We start from the raw sequence: 21,818 nt of genomic DNA on the forward strand, positions 1-21,818 counted from the left end.
CGACAGTAATCCTTCCAGCCCTGACGTCTCACTGTTATCAAACTGCCTGAGAACTTCCCTAAAAACTCCATTTCACATACACTTAGAACAAAGCTGTTACCCGGCCTCAGTGTTTCCTCTTCTCTCCTCTCCTAAAGTTAATGACTCCCACCCTGGTTTCACCAGCAACCATCCAGTATTTAGGGCAATTGGTCACTCTTCATGTATTAGGATTGTTATTGTCAGTGAGTCCTTTACAATGGTGAACATCACCAACAATTCACTGCTGCCCTCATGTCACACTTCCAGCAAGATCACGGTATAGTGTTCAGGAGTAATGACCCTGCCTTCCCCTCCACTCCTCACACCTCCCCTCATTTCCCCTAGCCTACCCTTAATCATAATACCTGTCACAGAATCATAGAATTGTTACAGCACAGAAGGAGGCCATTCGACCCATCATGTCTGCACCAGCTCTCCAAATGAGCAATTCACCTAGTGTCATTCCCTCACCTTCTTCCTGTAATCCTGCACATTCTTCCTTTACAGATAACAGGCTAAATTCTTTTGAATGCTTCAGTTGAACCTGTCTCTACCACACACAGGCAATGCATTCCAGGCCTTAACCACTCACTGCATGAAAAAGCTTTTCTTACGTCATTTTTGCTTCTTTTGCCAATTACTTTAAGGCCTGAATTTTCAGCTCAGCAGACAGGCGTGATTGGCAGGCCCAGGATCGGCTGGGAAACGGATCATAAGACCATAAGACATAGGAGCAGAAATTAGGCCATTCAGCCCATCGAGTCTGCTCCGCCATTCAATCATGGCTGATAAGCTTCTCAACCCCATTCTCCTGCCTTCTCCCCGTAACCTTTGATCCCCTTACCAATCAAGAACCTATCTATCTCGGTCTTAAATACACTCAATGACCTGGCCTCCACGGCCTTCTGTGGCAATGAATTCCATAGATTCACCACTCTCTGGCTAAAGAAGTTTCTCCTCATCTCTGTTCTAAAAGGTCTTCCCTTTACCCAGAGGCTGTGCCGGCTGCGATCTGCCCCCGGCTGCAATTTTATGCTGGCTGGTCAATTAACGGCCAGCCAGTGTGAAATGTGCACTGCAAAGTTCAGCGCTGCTGGGATGGGAGCAGGAGGAGGGTGGGCGATAACGTCAACATGGGCGTGGGCCAGTGCTGACGGAAAGCTCCCGGAAGGCAGAGAGCTTCCTCAGGGCGCAGCTGCCTTCAGGGGGCTGAAGACCTGAAAAAGCAAAAGTAAAGGCTTCAAAAGCTGAAAAAAAGTGTCCATGCATCATAATCAATCACTGGAAAACTTAGCTAATGAAAATGCTGCCCACAGAAGTTTATTTATATTTTATTTCATCACGGAAATCTCATCCCGCCCGTGGATGAGGTTTGATGAAAAATGCAAAGGCCACCTGGCCAATTCGCCCGTCCGCCAACCATAAAGCTAGACGGGCAACGAAAAATCGAAGTGAATTGCACCGTTAATGGGCTGAATTGTCCTCTTAATTGTCGGCGGGCACGCTTCTGACTTTTGTGTGCACTCACTGACCAAAATATCGCGTGAGCGCAGGATCACACTGGGACGCTGCTCTCCCGACGTCATTTTGTGCTATTTTACGCATGATTAGGCCGGGCGCACGCCCGCCCACGAGATGTAAAATCGAGCCCTAAATCTGTGTCCTCTTGTTCTCAATCCTTTCATGAGTGGGAACAGTTTCTCCCTATCTACCCTGTCCAGATACCTCATTGTTTTGAATACCTCTATCAAAACTCCTCTCAGTCTTCTCTTCTCAAAGGGAAACAGTCATAACTTTTCCAATCTATCTTCATAACTGAAGTTCCTCATCCCTAGGACCACTCTCATGAATCTTTTCTGCACTCTCTCCAGTACCTTCACATCTTTCCTAAAGTGTGGCACCCAGAACTGGAGGCAGTACTCCAGCTGAGGCCGAACTAGCATCTTATACAAGTTCAACATGACCGCCTTGCTCTTGTACTCTGTACCTCTATCAATAAAGCCTAGAATACTGTATGCTTTATTAACCACTCTCTCAACCTGTCCTGCCACCTTCAATGATTTAAGACCATAAGACCAGGAGACATAGGAGCAGAAGTAGGCCATTTGGCCCATCAAGTCTGCTCCGCCATTCAATGAGATCATGGTTGATCTGATATTCCTCAACTCCACTTTCCTGCCTTTTCCCCATAACCCTTGATTCCCTTACTGATTAAAAATCTGTCCATCTCAGCCTTGAATATACTTAACGACCCAGCCTCTACAGTCCTCTGCGGTAAAGAATTCCACAGATTGACTACCCCCTGAGAGAAGAAATTCATCCTCATCTCTGTCTTAAATGGGTGACCCCTCACTCTCAGATTATGCCCTTTGGTCCTAGATTCTCCCACAATGGGAAGCAATCTCTCAGCACCTATGCTGTCAAGTCCCCTAAGAACCTTATATTAATCAATAAAGTCCCCTCTCATTCTTCTAAACCCCAATGAGTTCAGACCCAACCTTCTCAACCTCTCCTCATAAGAAAATCCCTCCATACCCAGGATCAACCTAGTGAACCTTCTCTGGACTGCCTCCAATGCCAGTATATCTTTCCTTAGATAAGGGGACCAAAACTGTTCACAGTATTCTAGGTGTGGCCTAACTAGCGCCTTATTTGGTTTTAGCAAGACTTACCTATATTTATACTCTATTCCCTTTGAAATAAAGGCCAACATTCCATATTACCTGTTGAACCTGTATGCTAGCTTTTTGGGATTCATGCATGAGGACCCTCAAATCCCTCTGTGCTGCAGCTTTCTCCAGTCTTTCTCCATTTAAATAATATTCAGCTCCTCTATTCTTCCTGCCAAAGTGCATAACCTCACATTTTCCCACATTATATTCCATCTGCCAAGTTTTTTGCCCACTCACTTAACCTGTCTACATCCCTCTGTAGACTCCTTGTGTCATCCTCACCACTTGCCTTCCCACCTATTTTTGTGTCATCCGCAAACTTGGCGATAGTACATTCATTTCCCTCATCCAAGTCATTAATATATATTGTAAATAATTGTGGCCCCAGTACTGGTCCCTGTGGCACTCCACTATTTACAGGTTGCCATCCTGAAAATGCCCCCCTTATCCCAGCTCTCTGTCCTCTATTAGTTAGCCAATCCTCTATCCATGCTAATATACTACCCACAACCCCATCGGCTCTTATATTATTAAGTAGCCTCATGTGCGGTACCTAATCGAACGCCTTTTGGAAATCCAAATATATTACATCTACTGGTTCCCCTTTATCCTTTATGCTTTATACTTTATGCTTGTTACCTACTCAAAGAATTCTAATAAATTTATTAGGCATGATTTCCCCTTCATGAAGCCATGTTGACTCTGCTTGATTATGCTATGCATTTCTAAATGCTTTGCTATTATATCCTTTATAATAGACTGTAACATTTTCCCAATGACGAATGTTAAGCTAACTGGCCTAAAGTTACCTGTTTCTTGTCTTCCTTTTTGAATAAGGGTGTTACATTGGCAGTTTTCCAATCCTCTGGGACTTTTCCAGAATCTAAGGATTCTTGGAAGATTACTACCAGTGCAACCACTATCCCTGTAGCTACTTCCTTTAATATCCTAGGATGTAACCCATCAGGTCCAGGGGACTTATTGGCCTTTAGGCCCATTAGTTTCCCTAGTACTTTGTCTCTAGTAATAATTATTGTATTTATTTCCTCCCCTCACCCCACCTTGCCCCTTGATTATTTAGTATTTTTGGAATGCTATTAGTGTCTTCTACCATGAAGACTGATGTAAAGTATTTATTCAACTTCTTTTTGCGCATATACACCCAGGTCCTTCTGCTCTTGCACCCCCTATACGATCGTACCCTTTATTTCATATTGTCTCTCCATGTTCTTCCTACCAAATGAATCACTTCACTCTTCTCTGCATTGAACTTCATCTGCCACCTGTCCGCCCATTACACCAACTTGTTTATGTCCTTTTGAAGTTCTACACCATCCTCTTCACAGTTCACAATGCTCCCAAGTTTCATATTATCCACAAATTTTGAAATTGTGTTCTGTCTGTGTTATTAATACATATCAGGAAGAGCAAGGATCCCAACACTGACCCCTGAGGAACTCCACTATAAACCTTCCTCCAACCTGAAAAACATCCATTAACCACTACTCTTGTTTCCTGTCACTCAGCCAATTCTGTATCCATGTTGCAATTGTCCTTTTCATTCCATGAGCTATAACCTTTCTCGCAAGTCTGCTGCGTGGGACTGTATCAAACGCCTTTTGGAAGTCCATGTACACCACATCAACTACATCGCCCTTATCAACCCTCTCAGTTGCCTCTTCAAAAAGCTCCAGCAAGTTAGTTAAACACCATTTTGCCCTAACAAATTTGTGCTGGCTTTCCTTAATTAACCTGCATTTGTCCACCATGTAAAAGGCACAAATCAGGAGTGTGATGGAATACTCTCCACTTGCCTGTATGAGTGCAGTTCCAACAACTGTCAAGAAGCTTGGCACCAACCAACACAAAGCATCCCGCATGATTGGCACCCGATCCACCAACTTAAACATTCACTTCCTCCACCACCGACGTACAGTTGCAGCAGTGTGTGCCATCTACAAGATGCACTGCAGCAACTCACCAAGCCTCCTTAGACAACACCTTCCAAAACTATGACCTGTACTATCTCGAAGGACAGAGGCAGCAGATGCATGTTTGTACACCACCTGCAAGTTCCCCTCCAACCACACACCATTCTGACTTAAAACTATATTGCTGTTCCTTCACTGTCACTGGGTCAAAATCCTGGAATGCCCTCCCTAACAGCACTGCGGGTGCTTCTACACCACATGGACTGCGTGGAGTTCAAGAAGGCAGCTCACCACCATCTTCTCAATGGCAATTAGGGATGGGCAATATTTTTTTTAAATTCATTCACAGGATATGGGCTTCGCTGGCTGGGCCAGCATTTATGCTGACTTAGCCAGTGATGCCCACATCCCATGAACAAATGAAATTAAAAAAACTCCCCACACCTTTGCTCCTTCCCCTTCCCTTCACTCCCCTCCCTTCACCCCTACTCCTCTCCCTTCTATTCCCCACACCTCCCCTCCACTCTACACTGCTCACCTCTCCTCTACTTCAGTCCAGTCACTCCGCTCCCTTCCACTGAATTCACCACCTCTTCCCTCCCCTTTCTGCACCTTCCCTCAGTCCTTTCATCTCAACTCCACCCAATTCCCCTCCCCTTCCCTCTGCTCCTCTCTCCTCCCCTCCCCACAATTCTCTTCCATTCCATTCACCTCCCCCACCTCCTTTCCACTCCACATAATTGCCCTCCACACATCTCTCCTCTACTGTCCTTGAATCCACTCCCTTCCCCTCCTCTTTCTACACCTCCTCTCCAATCACTCCCCTCCCCTCTCCACCATCTCCCTTCCTCTTGCCACCCTTCCTAGTGCTCCACTCTGCTACACCCTTCCCCTCCATTTCACATAACTCCACCACTTTACACTCCCCTACCCTCCATTTCCGTCTCCTTCTCTCCCATTTATTCGACTCCTCTCCAATGCCCTCTACTCTATTCCTCTCCAACTACACTCCAATCCCCTCTGTTCACTTCCTCTCTCCTGTCTTCCCTTTCTCTTTACTCACCTCTCCTTCACTCCCCTACATTTGTCTCACCTCTCCTTCCTGCACTCCCCTCTCCTATCCTTCTCTCGACATATGTATTGTTGCTAAGTTTGCCAATGATGCCAAGATAGGTAGGAAATTAAGTTGTCAAGAGGAGGTAGAGAGTCTGCAAAGGGTTATAGATAAGTTAAGTGACTGGGCAAAAATTTGACAGATGGAGCATAACGTACTCCTTGATAAGACCACATCTGAAATACTGTGTACAGATTTGGTATCCTTATTTGAAAAAGGATATAAATGTGTTAGAAGCAGTTCAGAGAAAGTTCACTTGATGTATTGCTGGGATGCAGGGATTATCTTATTCAGGAAGATTGAACAGGTTGCACCTATACCCATTGGCGTTTAGAAGAATGAGAAATGGTTGTATTGAAACATATCGGGTGGAATTTTACGACAGTGGGATTTTATATTCTGCCGAAGCCAATGAAGTTTTCGGAATGGTTTGCCACATTTTACGGCCACGATGGGGCCATAAAATTCCGGCCATAAGATCCTGAGAAAAGAGGAGCAGGAGGAGGTCATTTGGCCCTTCGAGCCTGCTCCAGCATTCAATATGATCATGGCTGATCCTCTATCTCACCGCCGTACTCCCACTCTCTCCCCTTACCCCTTGATGTCTTTAGCATCTAGAAATCTATCATTTCCTTCTTAAATATATTCATTGACTTGGTCTTCACAGCTTCTGTGGCAGAGAATTCTGTAGGTTCACCACCCTCTAAGTGAAGGAATTTCTCCTCATCTCAGTCCTAAATGGTCAACCCCATATCTTGAGACTGTGACCCCTTATTCTATACCCCTCCAGCCAGGGGAAACATCATCCCTGCATCCAGTCTGTCCATCCGTGTCAGAGTTTTATCTGTTTCAATTAGATCCCTTCTCATTCTTCTAAACTCCAGTGAGTACGGGGAGGATGCTTCCTCTTGTCGGGGGAGACTAGGACTAGGGGAAAAAGTTCAAAAATAAGAACTAGGGGATATCGTTTAAAAATAGGAGGTCTACCTTTTAAGACATAGTTGAGGAGAAATGTTTTCTCTCAGAGGTTTGTTAGTCTGTGGGATTCTCTTCCCCAGAGAGCAGTGGAGGCTGGGTCATTGAATTTATTTAAGGCAGAGTTAAATAGATTTTTGATAGACAAGGGAGTCAAGGTTTGTGGGGGACAGACAGAAAAATGGAGTTGAGTCCGCAATCAGATCAGCCATGATCTTATCAAATGGTGGAGAAGGCTGAAAGGGCCAAAAGGCCTACTCCTGCTCCTAAGTCCTATGTTCCTATGTTCTTGTCCACTCTCCCAACTTCCTTCTATTGTTCTCTGATGCCTTCCCTAGGTGGCCATTGGCACTGAGGCCAAGAGAGCTTGCCATTGCCTTGTATGAGCTCTGCTAACTTAGCATAGCTGTGGGCCACACTGCTCTGCATGTCACAGTAGTACAAAGAGGCACGTAATGTACCCATGGAGCTGAGAGCAACCACTGCCGATAGTCAGTGCTACAATTCACCCAGGCAACTGTTTAAACAGTCCTTCATTTGCACTGCCAGGGCTACCATTTCATTGAATTCTCTACCACAGAAGGCTGTGGAGTCCAAGCCACATGAATATATTTAAGAAGGCAATAGATAAATTTCTAGACACTAGTGGCATCAAGGGGTGTGGGGAGAGTGCGGGACTACGGCGTTGAGATAGAGGATCAGCCATGATCATATTGAATGGCAGAGTTGGCTCAAGGGGCTGAATAGCCTACTCCTGCTCCTCTTTTCTATGTTTCTATCATACATGCTGAGCTGAAACAATTGGCTAGGCCCAGCATTTATTGCCCATCCCTAATTGCCCTTGAGAAGATGGTGTTGAGCTGCCTTCTTCAGCCGCTGGAGATGCTGTGGTAAAAATGTATAGCCCCATTTTGCTGCCAAAGCCTGTCAGGATCAGAGATGAGATTGACAGCTTGGTATATAAAATAAAGGCTGTCACTGAGATGCTGTTTCGACACATTTACAGGGCCAGCAGATTGCAGAATAATTTTGATTCCTAATTCAGAAAAGTGGAAACTCACTTGTCACACTCAGTATCTTACTAAAAAAGGAACTCCAGGTTTTTTCAAACACACATGAGTCATTCACTAAATGATACATTCCGTTTTACTGCTTATAAATTAGAAACATTCCCCATTCTTATGACATCCAGAAACATTCCCCAGTGCTACCAAACCAGAATCATCCCCGGTTCTACCAACATCCAGAGCCATTCCCCAGTGTTACCAACATCTAGAACCCATTCCCCAGTGTTACTAACACCCAGAACCATTCCCAGTGTTACTAACACCCAGAACTATTCCCCGATGTTAGCAACATCTAGAACCATTCCCCAATGTTACTAACATCCAGAACCATTCCCAGTATTACTAACATCCAGAACCAGTCCCCAGTGTTACTAACACCCAGAACTATTCCACAATGTTAGCAACATCTGGAAAGTATCCCCAATATTACCAACATCCAGAACCATCACCCAGTGTTACTAACACCCAGAACGATTCCCCAGTGTTACCAACATCCAGAACCATCCCCCAGTGTTACTAACATCCAGAAACATTCCCCAGTGTTACCAACATCCAGAAACATTCCCCAGTGTTAGCAACATCCAGAAACATTCCCCAATGTTACCAACATCCAGAAACATTCCCCAGTGTTACCAACATCCAGAATCATTCCCCAGTGTTACCAACATCCAGAATCATTCCCCAGTGTTACCAACATCCAGAAACATTCCCCAGTGTTACTAACACCCAGAACGATTCCACAGTGTTACCAACATCCAGAATCATTTCCCAGTGTTACTAACACCGAGAACAATTCCACAGTGTTACCAACATCCAGAATCATTCCCCAGTGTTACTAACACCCAGAACGATTCCCCAGTGTTAGCAACATCCAGAACCATTCCCCAGTGTTACCAACATCCAGAAACATTCCCCAGTGTTACTAACACCCAGAACCATTCCCCAGTGTTACCAACATCTAGAACCATTTCCCAGTGTTACCAACATCCAGAACATTTCCCCAGTGTTACTAACATCCAGAACATTTCCCCACTGTTGCCAACATCCTGAAACATTCCCCAGTGTTAGCAACATCCAGAAACATTCCCCAGTGTTAGCAACATCCAGAAACATTCCCCAGTGTTAGCAATGTCCAGAAACATTCCCCAGTGTTAGCAACATCCAGAAACATTCCCCAGTGTTACTAACATCCAGAAACATTCCCTAGTGTTACCAACATCCAGAAACATTCCCCAGTGTTACCAACATCCAGAAACATTCCCCAGTGTTACCAACATCCAGAAACATTCCCCAGTGTTAGCAACATCCAGAAACATTCCCCAGTGTTAGCAACATCCAGAAACATTCCCCAGTGTTAGCAACATCCAGAACCATTCCCCAGTGTTACCAACATCCAGAACCATTCCCCAGTGTTAGCAACATCCAGAACCATTCCCCAGTGTTAGCAACATCCAGAACCATTCCCCAGTGTTACCAATGTCCAGAAGCAGTCCCCAGTGTTAGCAACATCCAGAATCATCCCCCGGTGTTATCAACATCCAGAACCATTCCACAGCGTTACCAAGATCCAGAACCATTGACCAGTGTTACCAACATCAGAAAACAGTCTCCAGTGTTTCCAACATCCAGAATATTTCCCCAGTGTTGCCAACATCCAGGACCATTCCTCAGAGTTGCCAACATCCAGAACCATTGCCCAGTTCTACCAAGATCCAGACCCATTTCCTAGTGTTAGCAACATACAGAGCCTTCACCCAGTGTTACCAACATCATGAACCATTCCCCAGTGTTGCCAAATCAGAATCATCCCAGTTGTACCAACATCCAGAACTATTCCCCAGTGTTCCTAACATCCCACCATTCCATAGTGTTAGCAACATCCAGAACTATTGCCCAGTTTTAACAACGCCAAAACCTTTCCCCAGTGTGACCAATATCCAGAACCATCCCCCAGGGTTATCAACATCTAAAACAATTCCCCAGTGTTAGCAATATCCAGAACTATTCCCCAGTGTTACCAAGATCCAGAGCATTTACCCAGTGTTGCCAACATCCAGGACCATTCCCCAGTTCAACCAACATCCAGACCCATTCCCCAGTGTAAGCAACATACAGAGCCTTGGCCCAGTGTTACCAACATCAAGAACCATCCCCCGGTGTTACCAACATCCAGAAACATTCCCCAGTGTTACCAACATCCAGAATCATTCCCCAGTGTTACCAACATCCAGAAACATTCCCCAGTGTTACTAACACCCAGAACGATTCCACAGTGTTACCAACATCCAGAATCATTTCCCAGTGTTACTAACACCGAGAACAATTCCACAGTGTTACCAACATCCAGAATCATTCCCCAGTGTTACTAACACCCAGAACGATTCCCCAGTGTTAGCAACATCCAGAACCATTCCCCAGTGTTACCAACATCCAGAAACATTCCCTAGTGTTACCAACATCCAGAACCATTCCCCAGTGTTACCAACATCCAGAAACATTCCCCAGTGTTACCAACATCCAGAAACATTCCCCAGTGTTAGCAACATCCAGAAACATTCCCCAGTGTTAGCAACATCCAGAAACATTCCCCAGTGTTAGCAACATCCAGAACCATTCCCCAGTGTTACCAACATCCAGAACCATTCCCCAGTGTTAGCAACATCCAGAACCATTCCCCAGTGTTAGCAACATCCAGAACCATTCCCCAGTGTTACCAATGTCCAGAAGCAGTCCCCAGTGTTAGCAACATCCAGAATCATCCCCCGGTGTTATCAACATCCAGAACCATTCCACAGCGTTACCAAGATCCAGAACCATTGACCAGTGTTACCAACATCAGAAAACAGTCTCCAGTGTTTCCAACATCCAGAATATTTCCCCAGTGTTGCCAACATCCAGGACCATTCCTCAGAGTTGCCAACATCCAGAACCATTGCCCAGTTCTACCAAGATCCAGACCCATTTCCTAGTGTTAGCAACATACAGAGCCTTCACCCAGTGTTACCAACATCATGAACCATTCCCCAGTGTTGCCAAATCAGAATCATCCCAGTTGTACCAACATCCAGAACTATTCCCCAGTGTTCCTAACATCCCACCATTCCATAGTGTTAGCAACATCCAGAACTATTGCCCAGTTTTAACAACGCCAAAACCTTTCCCCAGTGTGACCAATATCCAGAACCATCCCCCAGGGTTACCAACATCTAAAACAATTCCCCAGTGTTAGCAATATCCAGAACTATTCCCCAGTGTTACCAAGATCCAGAGCATTTACCCAGTGTTGCCAACATCCAGGACCATTCCCCAGTTCAACCAACATCCAGACCCATTCCCCAGTGTAAGCAACATACAGAGCCTTGGCCCAGTGTTACCAACATCAAGAACCATCCCCCGGTGTTACCAACATCCAGAAACATTCCCCAGTGTTACCAACATCCAGAATCATTCCCCAGTGTTACCAACATCCAGAAACATTCCCCAGTGTTACTAACACCCAGAACGATTCCACAGTGTTACCAACATCCAGAATCATTTCCCAGTGTTACTAACACCGAGAACAATTCCACAGTGTTACCAACATCCAGAATCATTCCCCAGTGTTACTAACACCCAGAACGATTCCCCAGTGTTAGCAACATCCAGAACCATTCCCCAGTGTTACCAACATCCAGAAACATTCCCCAGTGTTACTAACACCCAGAACCATTCCCCAGTGTTACCAACATCTAGAACCATTTCCCAGTGTTACCAACATCCAGAACATTTCCCCAGTGTTACTAACATCCAGAACATTTCCCAGTGTTACTAACATCCAGAACATTTCCCCACTGTTGCCAACATCCTGAAACATTCCCCAGTGTTAGCAACATCCAGAAACATTCCCCAGTGTTAGCAACATCCAGAAACATTCCCCAGTGTTAGCAATGTCCAGAAACATTCCCCAGTGTTAGCAACATCCAGAAACATTCCCCAGTGTTACTAACATCCAGAAACATTCCCTAGTGTTACCAACATCCAGAACCATTCCCCAGTGTTACCAACATCCAGAAACATTCCCCAGTGTTACCAACATCCAGAAACATTCCCCAGTGTTAGCAACATCCAGAAACATTCCCCAGTGTTAGCAACATCCAGAAACATTCCCCAGTGTTAGCAACATCCAGAACCATTCCCCAGTGTTACCAACATCCAGAACCATTCCCCAGTGTTAGCAACATCCAGAACCATTCCCCAGTGTTAGCAACATCCAGAACCATTCCCCAGTGTTAGCAACATCCAGAACCATTCCCCAGTGTTACCAATGTCCAGAAGCAGTCCCCAGTGTTAGCAACATCCAGAATCATCCCCCGGTGTTATCAACATCCAGAACCATTCCACAGCGTTACCAAGATCCAGAACCATTGACCAGTGTTACCAACATCAGAAAACAGTCTCCAGTGTTTCCAACATCCAGAATATTTCCCCAGTGTTGCCAACATCCAGGACCATTCCTCAGAGTTGCCAACATCCAGAACCATTGCCCAGTTCTACCAAGATCCAGACCCATTTCCTAGTGTTAGCAACATACAGAGCCTTCACCCAGTGTTACCAACATCATGAACCATTCCCCAGTGTTGCCAAATCAGAATCATCCCAGTTGTACCAACATCCAGAACTATTCCCCAGTGTTCCTAACATCCCACCATTCCATAGTGTTAGCAACATCCAGAACTATTGCCCAGTTTTAACAACGCCAAAACCTTTCCCCAGTGTGACCAATATCCAGAACCATCCCCCAGGGTTACCAACATCTAAAACAATTCCCCAGTGTTAGCAATATCCAGAACTATTCCCCAGTGTTACCAAGATCCAGAGCATTTACCCAGTGTTGCCAACATCCAGGACCATTCCCCAGTTCAACCAACATCCAGACCCATTCCCCAGTGTAAGCAACATACAGAGCCTTGGCCCAGTGTTACCAACATCAAGAACCATCCCCCGGTGTTACCAACATCCAGAAACATTTCCCAGTGTGGCCAACATTCAGAACCGTTCCCCAGTGTTATCAACATCCAGAACCATTGTCCAGTTCTATCAACATCTAAAACAATTCCCCAGTGTTACCAATATCCAGAACTATTCCCCAGTGTTACCAACATCCAGAGCTTTTACCCAGTGTTACGAAAATCCAGAACCATTCCACAGTGTTACCAACATCTAGAAACCTTCCCCAATGTTACCAACATCCAGAGCCATCCCCCAGTGTTACCAATATCTTGGTCAATTACCAGTGAACATAGATTTAAGGTGATTGGTAGAAGGATTGGAGGAGACATGAGGAAACATTTTTTCACCTAGAGGGCGGTGTGTGTCTGGAATTCACTGCCTAAATTGGTGGTTGAGGCTGATACACTCATCTGAAAGGTACCTGGATCTGCATCTGAAGTGCTGTAACCTGCAAGGCTACGGACCAGGGGCTGGAAAGTGGAATTAAAATGAGCGGCTAGTTTCTTTTTTCTCTTTTTGGCTGGCGCAGACATGATGGGCTGAATGGCCTCTTTCTGCACTGTAACTTTTCTATGGTTCTCTGGCTTCCAGTTGCTGTGTATTGCATACCATCTGGATGTGTATTTCATCTTTAAAAATGATAAAAATTAATTACATAGATAAAGAAATACAAGGGCACTCATTTACAAATTTAACAGAACACGGGACAGAGTTTTAGAATTTAATCCCCAAATCAGTACTAAGATACTAGAAATACAATTTAGTATTTGTGCGAATAATCAGTGAAACTGATGTGGTTCCCTGCATGACTGAAGCATTCACATTGCTAGGAAGAAAGAGAACTTGCATTTAAATGAATACTTCTGATTTTTAGTCACTGTTGTAATGTAGGAAATGCAGCAGCCAATTTGTGCATAGCTAGGTCCCACAAATAACAATGAGATAATGACCAAGTAATCTGTTTTAGTGATGTTTAACCCATTTTAGTGATGTTTAACCTTTTTAAATGATGTTTAACCTGTGTCAATGATGTTTAAACTGTTTTAGTGATATTGAATGAATATAACTATTGGCCAGGACACTGTGGAGAACTAATCTGCTCTTTGTGTCATGCATCTTTTATATCCATCTGAGAGGGCAGACAGAGCCCTTGTTTAATGTTTCATCTGAAGGATAGTACCTCCAACAGTGTAACTCTCCCCCAGTACCTCACTGGAGTGTGAGCCTGGATTATGGGCTTCAGTGCCCGAGGGGACCAGTATATAGTCAGACTCAGCTTGAGCAATGCCACAGGACACCTGCTGGTCAGCATGTGCCTGGAGATGTAGACCGCAGCACAGAGCAGGTGTTTTGACCGATTTCATTTTACTGTTGTATTTGATTGGTGCAAAGCATTTGTGTTGCCAAACAGACTTGGATGATCTGCTTCTCATGCCTTTTGAGATTTACATCAAATCGCAGAAAGCAAGTGACCTCCCAGTGCAGTGAAGTATTGAAGACATTGCCATGGGTTTGTGGAGTAACATTTACACTTCTATAACAAAAACAAAAATACCTGGAAAAACTCAGCAGGTCAGGCAGCATCTGCGGAGAGGAGCACAGTTAACGTTTCGAGTCCGCATGACTCTTCAACAGAACTAAGGAAAAATAGAAAAGGGGTGAAATATAAGCTGGTTTAAAGGGGTGGTGGGACAAGAAGAGCTGGATAGAGGGCCAGTGTTAGGTGGAGATAACCAAAAGATGTCACAAAAGATCTTTTGGTTATCTCCACCTATCACTGGCCCTCTATCCAGCTCTTCTTGTCCCACTACCCCCCCCCCTCCCCCCTTAAACCAGCTTATATTTCACCCTTTTCTGTTTTTCCTTAGTTCTGTTGAAGAGTCATGCGGACTCGAAACGTTAACTGTGTTCCTCTCCGCAGATGCTGCCAGACCTGCTGAGTTTTTCCAGGTATTTTTGTTTTTGTTTTGGATTTCCAGCATCCGCAGTTTTTTGCTTTTATTTACACTTCTGTGTTCTTCCTGAGTCAGCATTGTGTGTGCTACACACCAGGATCCTAATGGTGAGAGTGAGAAAAGCAGCTTGGACTCAAGAACTCCTGAGCAGCTTGTTCAGTGCTGTATATCTCAACATCCACTATGATTGCATTTAATGCTTCTGTTTTTGTCTGTTCACTCAGAAAGCAATAGCCATGGCAACATCAGAACTGGGGTTCCAGCACTGGCCAAGCCAAGAGGAGAAGATAATCCAGTTGTACAGCCAGATTTTGGTATGTTCCAATGAGGGTAAAGTAATTGATATTATTATTCATATATTTCAACAACCTTATTTCACTGAAATATATTTATATATTTCCTCTGAATGTTGTGAAAGAAAGAAAGACAGACAGACAGACGAACTGACTGAGGTACAGGTGTAGACCATTCAGCCCTTAGAGGCTGTTCTGACATTCAGTGAGATCACAGCTGATCCTTTTCCTGACTCCATCCACCTGGCTTGGCTCCATATCCTTAATACCTTTGACAAGCAAATATCCATTAATCTCAGATTTAAAATAATGAATTGAGCGAGCATCTACTGCTTTTTTGTTGAACAGAGTTGCACATTCCTACCATCCTTTGCATGAAGAGGTCATTCCGAACTTCTCTCTTCAGTGGCTTGGTCCTAATTTTAAGTTATGTCCCCTTCTCCTAGACTTCTACACCAGCAGAAAAAGTCGCTTTGTATCTCGCCTATTAATTCCTTTCAATGTCCTAAAAAATCAAGCAAATCGATCCTGAGCCTGCCACATTCCAGGACCATGCACAAACTCTAGCTGTGGCCTAACCAAGACTTAGTATAGCTGCAGAAAAACATCCTCCTCTTTATGTTCTAACCATCTAGTTATGAATACTAACATTTCATTAGCTTTTTAATTATCTTTTGTACCCGACTACTACATTTTAGTGATCTCTGCACATGGACCCCCTGAACAAGGGCAACAATGCTGGCCTAGCCAGCGACGCTCACATCCCATGAACGAACATAAAAAAATCTCTTTGAACCTTCATTGATCCTAGCTTTTCACCATTCATCACTCGACTCTATCCTTTCAGACATGAATCACAGAATTGTTATGGTGCAGAAGGAGGCCATTCTGCCCATCGTGTCTGCACTGGCTCTCTGAGCATTTTAACTTAGTGCCAATCTCTTGCCTTTTCCCCGTAACCCCGCACATTGTTTCTATTTAAATAATCATCAAATGCCCTCTTAAATGCCTCTATCAAACCTGCCTCCACCACACTTCCAGGCAGTGCATTCCAAAACCTAACTACTTGCTGTGCAAAGAAACTTTTTCTCACCTCATATTTGCTCCTTTTGCAAAACACTTTAAAACTGTGCCCTCTGGTTCATGCACTTATATAGCTCCTCCCTCAGCCTCAGGATGTCCCAAAAGGCTTTATGATATATTAAGTACATTTCAAGTATAGTGACTTTATAAATTTAGGAAACATGGGAACCAACTCCTCCATGTGATATCAAGAAATGGCTGAAGGCACTGGACACTGCAAAGGCTATGGGTCCTGAGAACATTCCAGCAACAGTACTGAAGATTTGTGCTCCAGAATTTGTCGCACCCCTAGACAAACTGTTCCAGTACAGCTGCATCACTGGTATCTGCCCGTCAATGTGGGAAAATTGCCCAGGTATGTCCTGTACACAAAAAGAAGGACAAATCCACCCCGGCCAATTACCGGCCCATCAGTCTACTCTTGATCATCAGTAAAGTGATGGAGGGGGTCATCAACAGTGCTATCAAGCGGCACTTGCTTAGCAATAAACTGCTCACTGACGCTCAGTTTGGGTTCCACCAGGGCCCCTCAGCTCCTGACCTCATTACAGCCTTGGTCCAAACATGGATACAAGAGCTCAACTCAAGAGGTGAGATGAGAGTGACTGCCCTTGACATCAAAGCCACATCTGACCAAATGTGGCATCAAGGAGTCCTAGCAAAATTGGAGTCAATGAGAATCAGGGGGGATAAATCATTGGAGTCATACCTTGCACAAAAGAGCATGGTTGTGGTTGTTGGAGATCAATCATCTCAGCTCCAGACATCACCGCAGGAGTTCCTCAGGGCAGTGCCATCGGCCCAATCATCTTCAGCTGCTTCATCAATGACCTTCCCACCGCTACAAGGTCAGAAGTGGGGATGTTCGCTGATGATTGTACTATGTTCAACACTATTCGCGACTCCTCAGCTGCTGAAGCAGTCTGTGCCCATATGCAGCAAGACCTGGACGATATCCAGGCTCGGGCTGATAAAAAGCAAGTAACATTCACGCCACACAAATGCCAGGCAATGACCATCTCTAACAAGAGAGAATCTAACTATCTCCTCTTGACATTCAATGGCATTACCATCACTGAATCCCCCACTAACAACATCCTGGGAGTTACCATTGACCAGAAACTGAACTGGATTAGCCATATAAATACGGTGGCTACAAGAGTAGGTCAGAGGCTAGGAATCGTGGGATGAGTAACTCACCTCATGACCCCCCAAAAGCCTGTCCACCATCTGTAAGGCACAAGTCAGGAATATAATGGAATACCCTCCATTTGCCTGGATGAGTGCAGCTCCCACAACACTCAAGCTTGACACCGTCCAGGAAAAAGTAGCCCACTTGATTGGCACCCCAGCCACCACCTCCAACATCGATCCCCTCCCTCCACCACCAGCGCACAGTAGCAGCAGTGTGTACCATCTACAAGATGCACTGCAGCAGCTCACCAATTCCCCTTAGACAGCACTTTCCAACCCGTAACCACTACCATCTAGAAGGACAAGGGCAGCAGATGCATGCGAACACCATCACCTGGAAGCTCCCCTCTAAGTCACTGATCATCCTGACTTGGAAATATATCGCCGTTCCTTCACCGTCGCTAGGTCAAAATTCTGGAACTCCCTTCCTAACAGCACTGTGGATGTACCTACATCACATGGACTGCAGCGGTTCAAGAAGGCAGCCCACCACCACCTTCTCAAGGGCAACTAGGGATGGGCAATAATAATGCTGCCCTAGCCAGCGACATCAACGTCCCATTAAAGAACTTGTTAAAAAAGCTCAGCAAGGTCCCAAACACCTTTTTGATAATGAGCAGATAATCTGTTTTACTGATGCTGATTGAGAGATAAATACTTGGCAAAATATCAGGGAGAGCCTCTCTGCTCTTTGAATATTGCCAAAGGATCATTAATGGCCCGAGTTTAACATTTCATTTGGAAGGCAGTTTTATCGGTTTGTTGATTATGTGGTTAAAGATACATAGGTGATGGACATTGTTTGATATAGGACTGGGATCATACATAAAGAGAGTCAGCTGGGACACTTGAGTAGTAGTTATGGGACAAATATTTTGTAAGGCTGCATCCTGTGAATAAGACGACTATCAAAGAAAATAATTATTGAGCTTTGTACTTCAACATCTGCCTTGGATCCATTTAATAATCAGCATCTCCAACATTACAGCACTTCCTTATCCAAAAATTATGTGTTCAGGTCTCTGAAGTTGTGCTTCAGTGAACGAAGACGAGTGTGCAACCCCAAGCCAAGGCAGAACCAATTCCCTCAAACATGAGGTAATTAAAGAGTTAAAATCAGAAGCTCTTTTTAAAAGAAAAGTTCTCTATTCAAGTATTGAAATAATACATTGAGAGAAGGAGATGTTTTTTACCCTATTTAACTTTGTGAGATGTGACATAAGTGAAAAGTGATTCAGTTGGAATAAATTCTCAGATTTATTTAATGCAGATTGGAGGAAAAAGATGTAGACTGCATTATGTACAGTGTTCAGTATGAGGCTCTGATCACTGTGAGCTCAGGGTTACTGTACAGTGTTCAGTATGAGGCTCTGATCACTGTGAGCTCAGGGTTACTGTACAGTGTTCAGTATGAGGCTCTGATCACTGTGAGCTCAGGGTTACTGTACAGTGTTCAGTATGAGGCTCTGATCACTGTGAGCTCAGGGTTACTGTACAGTGTTCAGTATGAGGCTCTGATCACTGTGAGCTCAGGGTTACTGTACAGTGTTCAGTATGAGGCCCTAATCACTCATTATGAGGCCCTGATCATTCACTTCAGTCCTCTCACTCTGACTTCCTTTGCATACCACCCCACTGCCCCTGCCTCTTTCCACTTACATTGCTTCAATTACTCCTTAGCTTCTCCTCCTCTCTGAAACACCTTAGGCTATTTCCTGCACTAAAGGTAAGATACCGTCTCTTGAGTTTGGTAGTGCCGACTGAGATTATCTTTAATTGAGACATTCACATGAACGGCCTAGATAGAGGACACAGCACCATCGAGGGTTGTACACCACCCGTGGGGTTTAATGGGCGATTTTCATCTGTTTGCAGGTCCATCCTGGAGTGATGCTGGTGGGTCCCTCCTGTGGGGGTAAGACAACGGCCAGAACTATCCTGCACAAAGCCCTGATCATTTTGCCAAGCCTTGCTGCAGAGGCTACAATTGATAGCAAATCATCCTTGGTTAGTAAGTGGTTTATTATAACAAGTTAACAGAAAATGCTGATGAAAATAAACCAAAACCTTTATTATTCTCCATAATTTATTTCCCAATATAGTAAGGCACAAAGTGGACTTTATGTGCAGTATTTCTCTTGGAGAAAGAGATGCAACAATGTCTGCTATAGACTCAGGACATCTCAAGTTGCTTTACAGCCAATGAAGCACTTTTGAGGTGTATGTCGCTGCAGTAATTAAGGTTGCAGCTAATTTGAATACAGCAAGCTCCCACAAAAATTAATGACATAATAATTAGATAATCTGTTGGTTATGCAATATTCATAACTCCAGGTATAACTCCCCTGCTCTTCAAATGATACCGTGGGATCTTTTGCATGCAACCTAGGATTTAGTTCAATATCTCATCAGAAAAACAGCCCCTCTGACAATATGGCACTCCCTGAGTACGACACTGACAGCTTCAGCCTAGTTTTTATGTTCAAATGTCTGGAGTGGGACTTGAACCACTAACATTCTGACTCAGACAAGAATGCTACTCACTGAATGTCATGAGAGATATTAATATATATATTAATATATATAATGTTATTGGAATTTTTTTTAAATAGAGCTTTAGCCTGGGTGTGTGTTAATTGGATTAAAGCCAACTAGTCAGGGCGCTTTGATGTATAGTAGTTTTGAGATATAAACAATGGGTAGAGGGTACATTTGGATCTTGTTAAATAGAGCATTCAAGAGTGGGAGTGAAATTTTGCGCCGAGCTAGGAGACAGTAAGCAATGTTACTAATAAATATATTACTAATAAAATTGGTACTATGGAAGGGGTTTTATTGTTAGAAAAGGTGGAGTTCAAAGGGCCTGGTGATACAATAAGAATTTGCATTCAAAGGAAAGGCTAGGAATAACCTGAGGGGAGTTTGTGTGTGCAGGTCAGAGGCATGTAAGATCTAAGCAGCTGTAAGTCTACAACTGTCTGCAAAGGAAACAAACTGAAAGGAACCTCATTTTGAACTGGTAAGGTGAAAATGCTTTGCCTGGGGTCTGTTTAAGTCCATTGGTTGTTGTTTGCTTTAGTGGAGGTTAATTTGGGAATTTGTTAAAATGTTATGATCGTAGTAATTGGTAGCCATGTGTATGTGTTTAATACCTTGTTGTAAATTAATAAATGTCTCACTTAGTTTGATATAAAAACCTCTCGAGGACTGGTGGTCTTATTCCAGAATTTAGAGCTGCAACTCAAAGCATATCAATTGAAAATATAGGTTATGACAATTGTTTAAGATTTCCCTCTGGGATAGTGAATAACTCAGCCTTTATCAACTGCTGTGTCATAACACTGAGCCTTGATTTGTCCCAGAGGCTGGGTAATCTGTGATGGGTGACTTTTCACATAACTGCTCAAAGACTGTCCACAATTGACACAAGGAGTATGATGCAGTACTCATTTATCTTTTCCTAGTTTGAACCTGCATTCCCTTAGATTGAATTTTTTCTGAATTTAGCGTGCTGTAATATTCTGGATTGCCATTTCCAGTCTAAAATCCTTCAGTGAAAAGTCTCCTTCTCAAGCTGAAGAACCCAGGTTTCTCCAGTCGTTCCCCCACTGCTAAGGGAGTGCTGCTGTATCAGCGGGGAAGTGCTGAGGGAGTGTTGAACTGTCGGAGTACCAGGGCTGAGGGAGTGCTTCACTGTAGAAGGGACAGAAGTCTGGGAGTGCAGCACTGTAGAAGGTGCAGGACTGAGGGAGTGCTGCACTGCAAGAGGGTCAGTACTGAGGGAGTGCTGCACTGTCAGAGGGTCAGTACTGAGGGAGCGCTGCACTGCAAGAGGGGCAGCACTGAGGGAGTGCTGCACTGTCAGACTGTCAGTACTGAGGGAGTGTTGCACTATAGGAAGGGCAGTGCTGAAGGAGTGCTGCACTGTAGGAGGGGCAGAACTGAGGGAGTGCTGCACTGTTACAGGTGCAGTACTGAGGGAGTGCTGCAATGTTGGAGGATCAGTAATGAGGGTGTGCTACACTGTAGGATGGGCAATAGTGAGAGAGTGCTGCACTGTTGGAGTGCCAGTACTGAGGGAGTGCTGCACTACAGGAGGGGCAGTCTGAGGGAGTGCTGCACTGTTGGAGTGTCAGTACTGAGGGAGTGCTGCACTGTTGGAGTGTCAGTACTGAGGGAGTGCTGCACTACAGGAGGGGCAGTCTGAGGGAGTGCTGCACAGTTGGAGGGGAAGAATGGAGGGAGTGCTGCACTATTGGAATGTCAGTACTGCGGGAGCGCTGCACTGTTGGAGGATCAGTAATGAGGGAGTGCTGTGACTTTGAGGGAACCGTAGTGAGGGAGAGCTACTCTCTCTGAGGGGCAGTACTTAGAGGAGTGTAGCACTGTGGAAAGGGATTTACTGAGGGACTGCTACGGTGTCAGAGGAGCAGTATTGAGGGAGTGCTGCACTGTGGGAGGGTCAGTATTGAGGGAGTGCTGCACTGTGGGAGGGTCAGTACTGAGGGAGTACTACGCGGTAGA

General features: G+C 44.6%; 1 protein-coding gene across 1 annotated transcript in view; it reads left to right on the plus strand.

Annotated features, from left to right (window-relative positions):
* Positions 1-21,818, plus strand: part of LOC144681154 (dynein axonemal heavy chain 6-like) — a gene marked incomplete at its 3' end in the record, with an annotated part of 934,896 nt that overhangs the window by 362,223 nt on the left and 550,855 nt on the right. The window contains exons 33-34 of the mRNA XM_078542881.1: positions 14,949-15,038; positions 19,170-19,301. Of these exons, the coding sequence (XP_078399007.1) occupies positions 14,949-15,038; positions 19,170-19,301 (222 nt within the window). The remainder of the gene's footprint in view (positions 1-14,948; positions 15,039-19,169; positions 19,302-21,818) is intronic.

Source organism: Cetorhinus maximus, chromosome 5 (genome assembly GCF_964194155.1).
Source record: "Cetorhinus maximus chromosome 5, sCetMax3.hap1.1, whole genome shotgun sequence".
NCBI classification, from domain to species: Eukaryota; Metazoa; Chordata; class Chondrichthyes; order Lamniformes; family Cetorhinidae; genus Cetorhinus; species Cetorhinus maximus.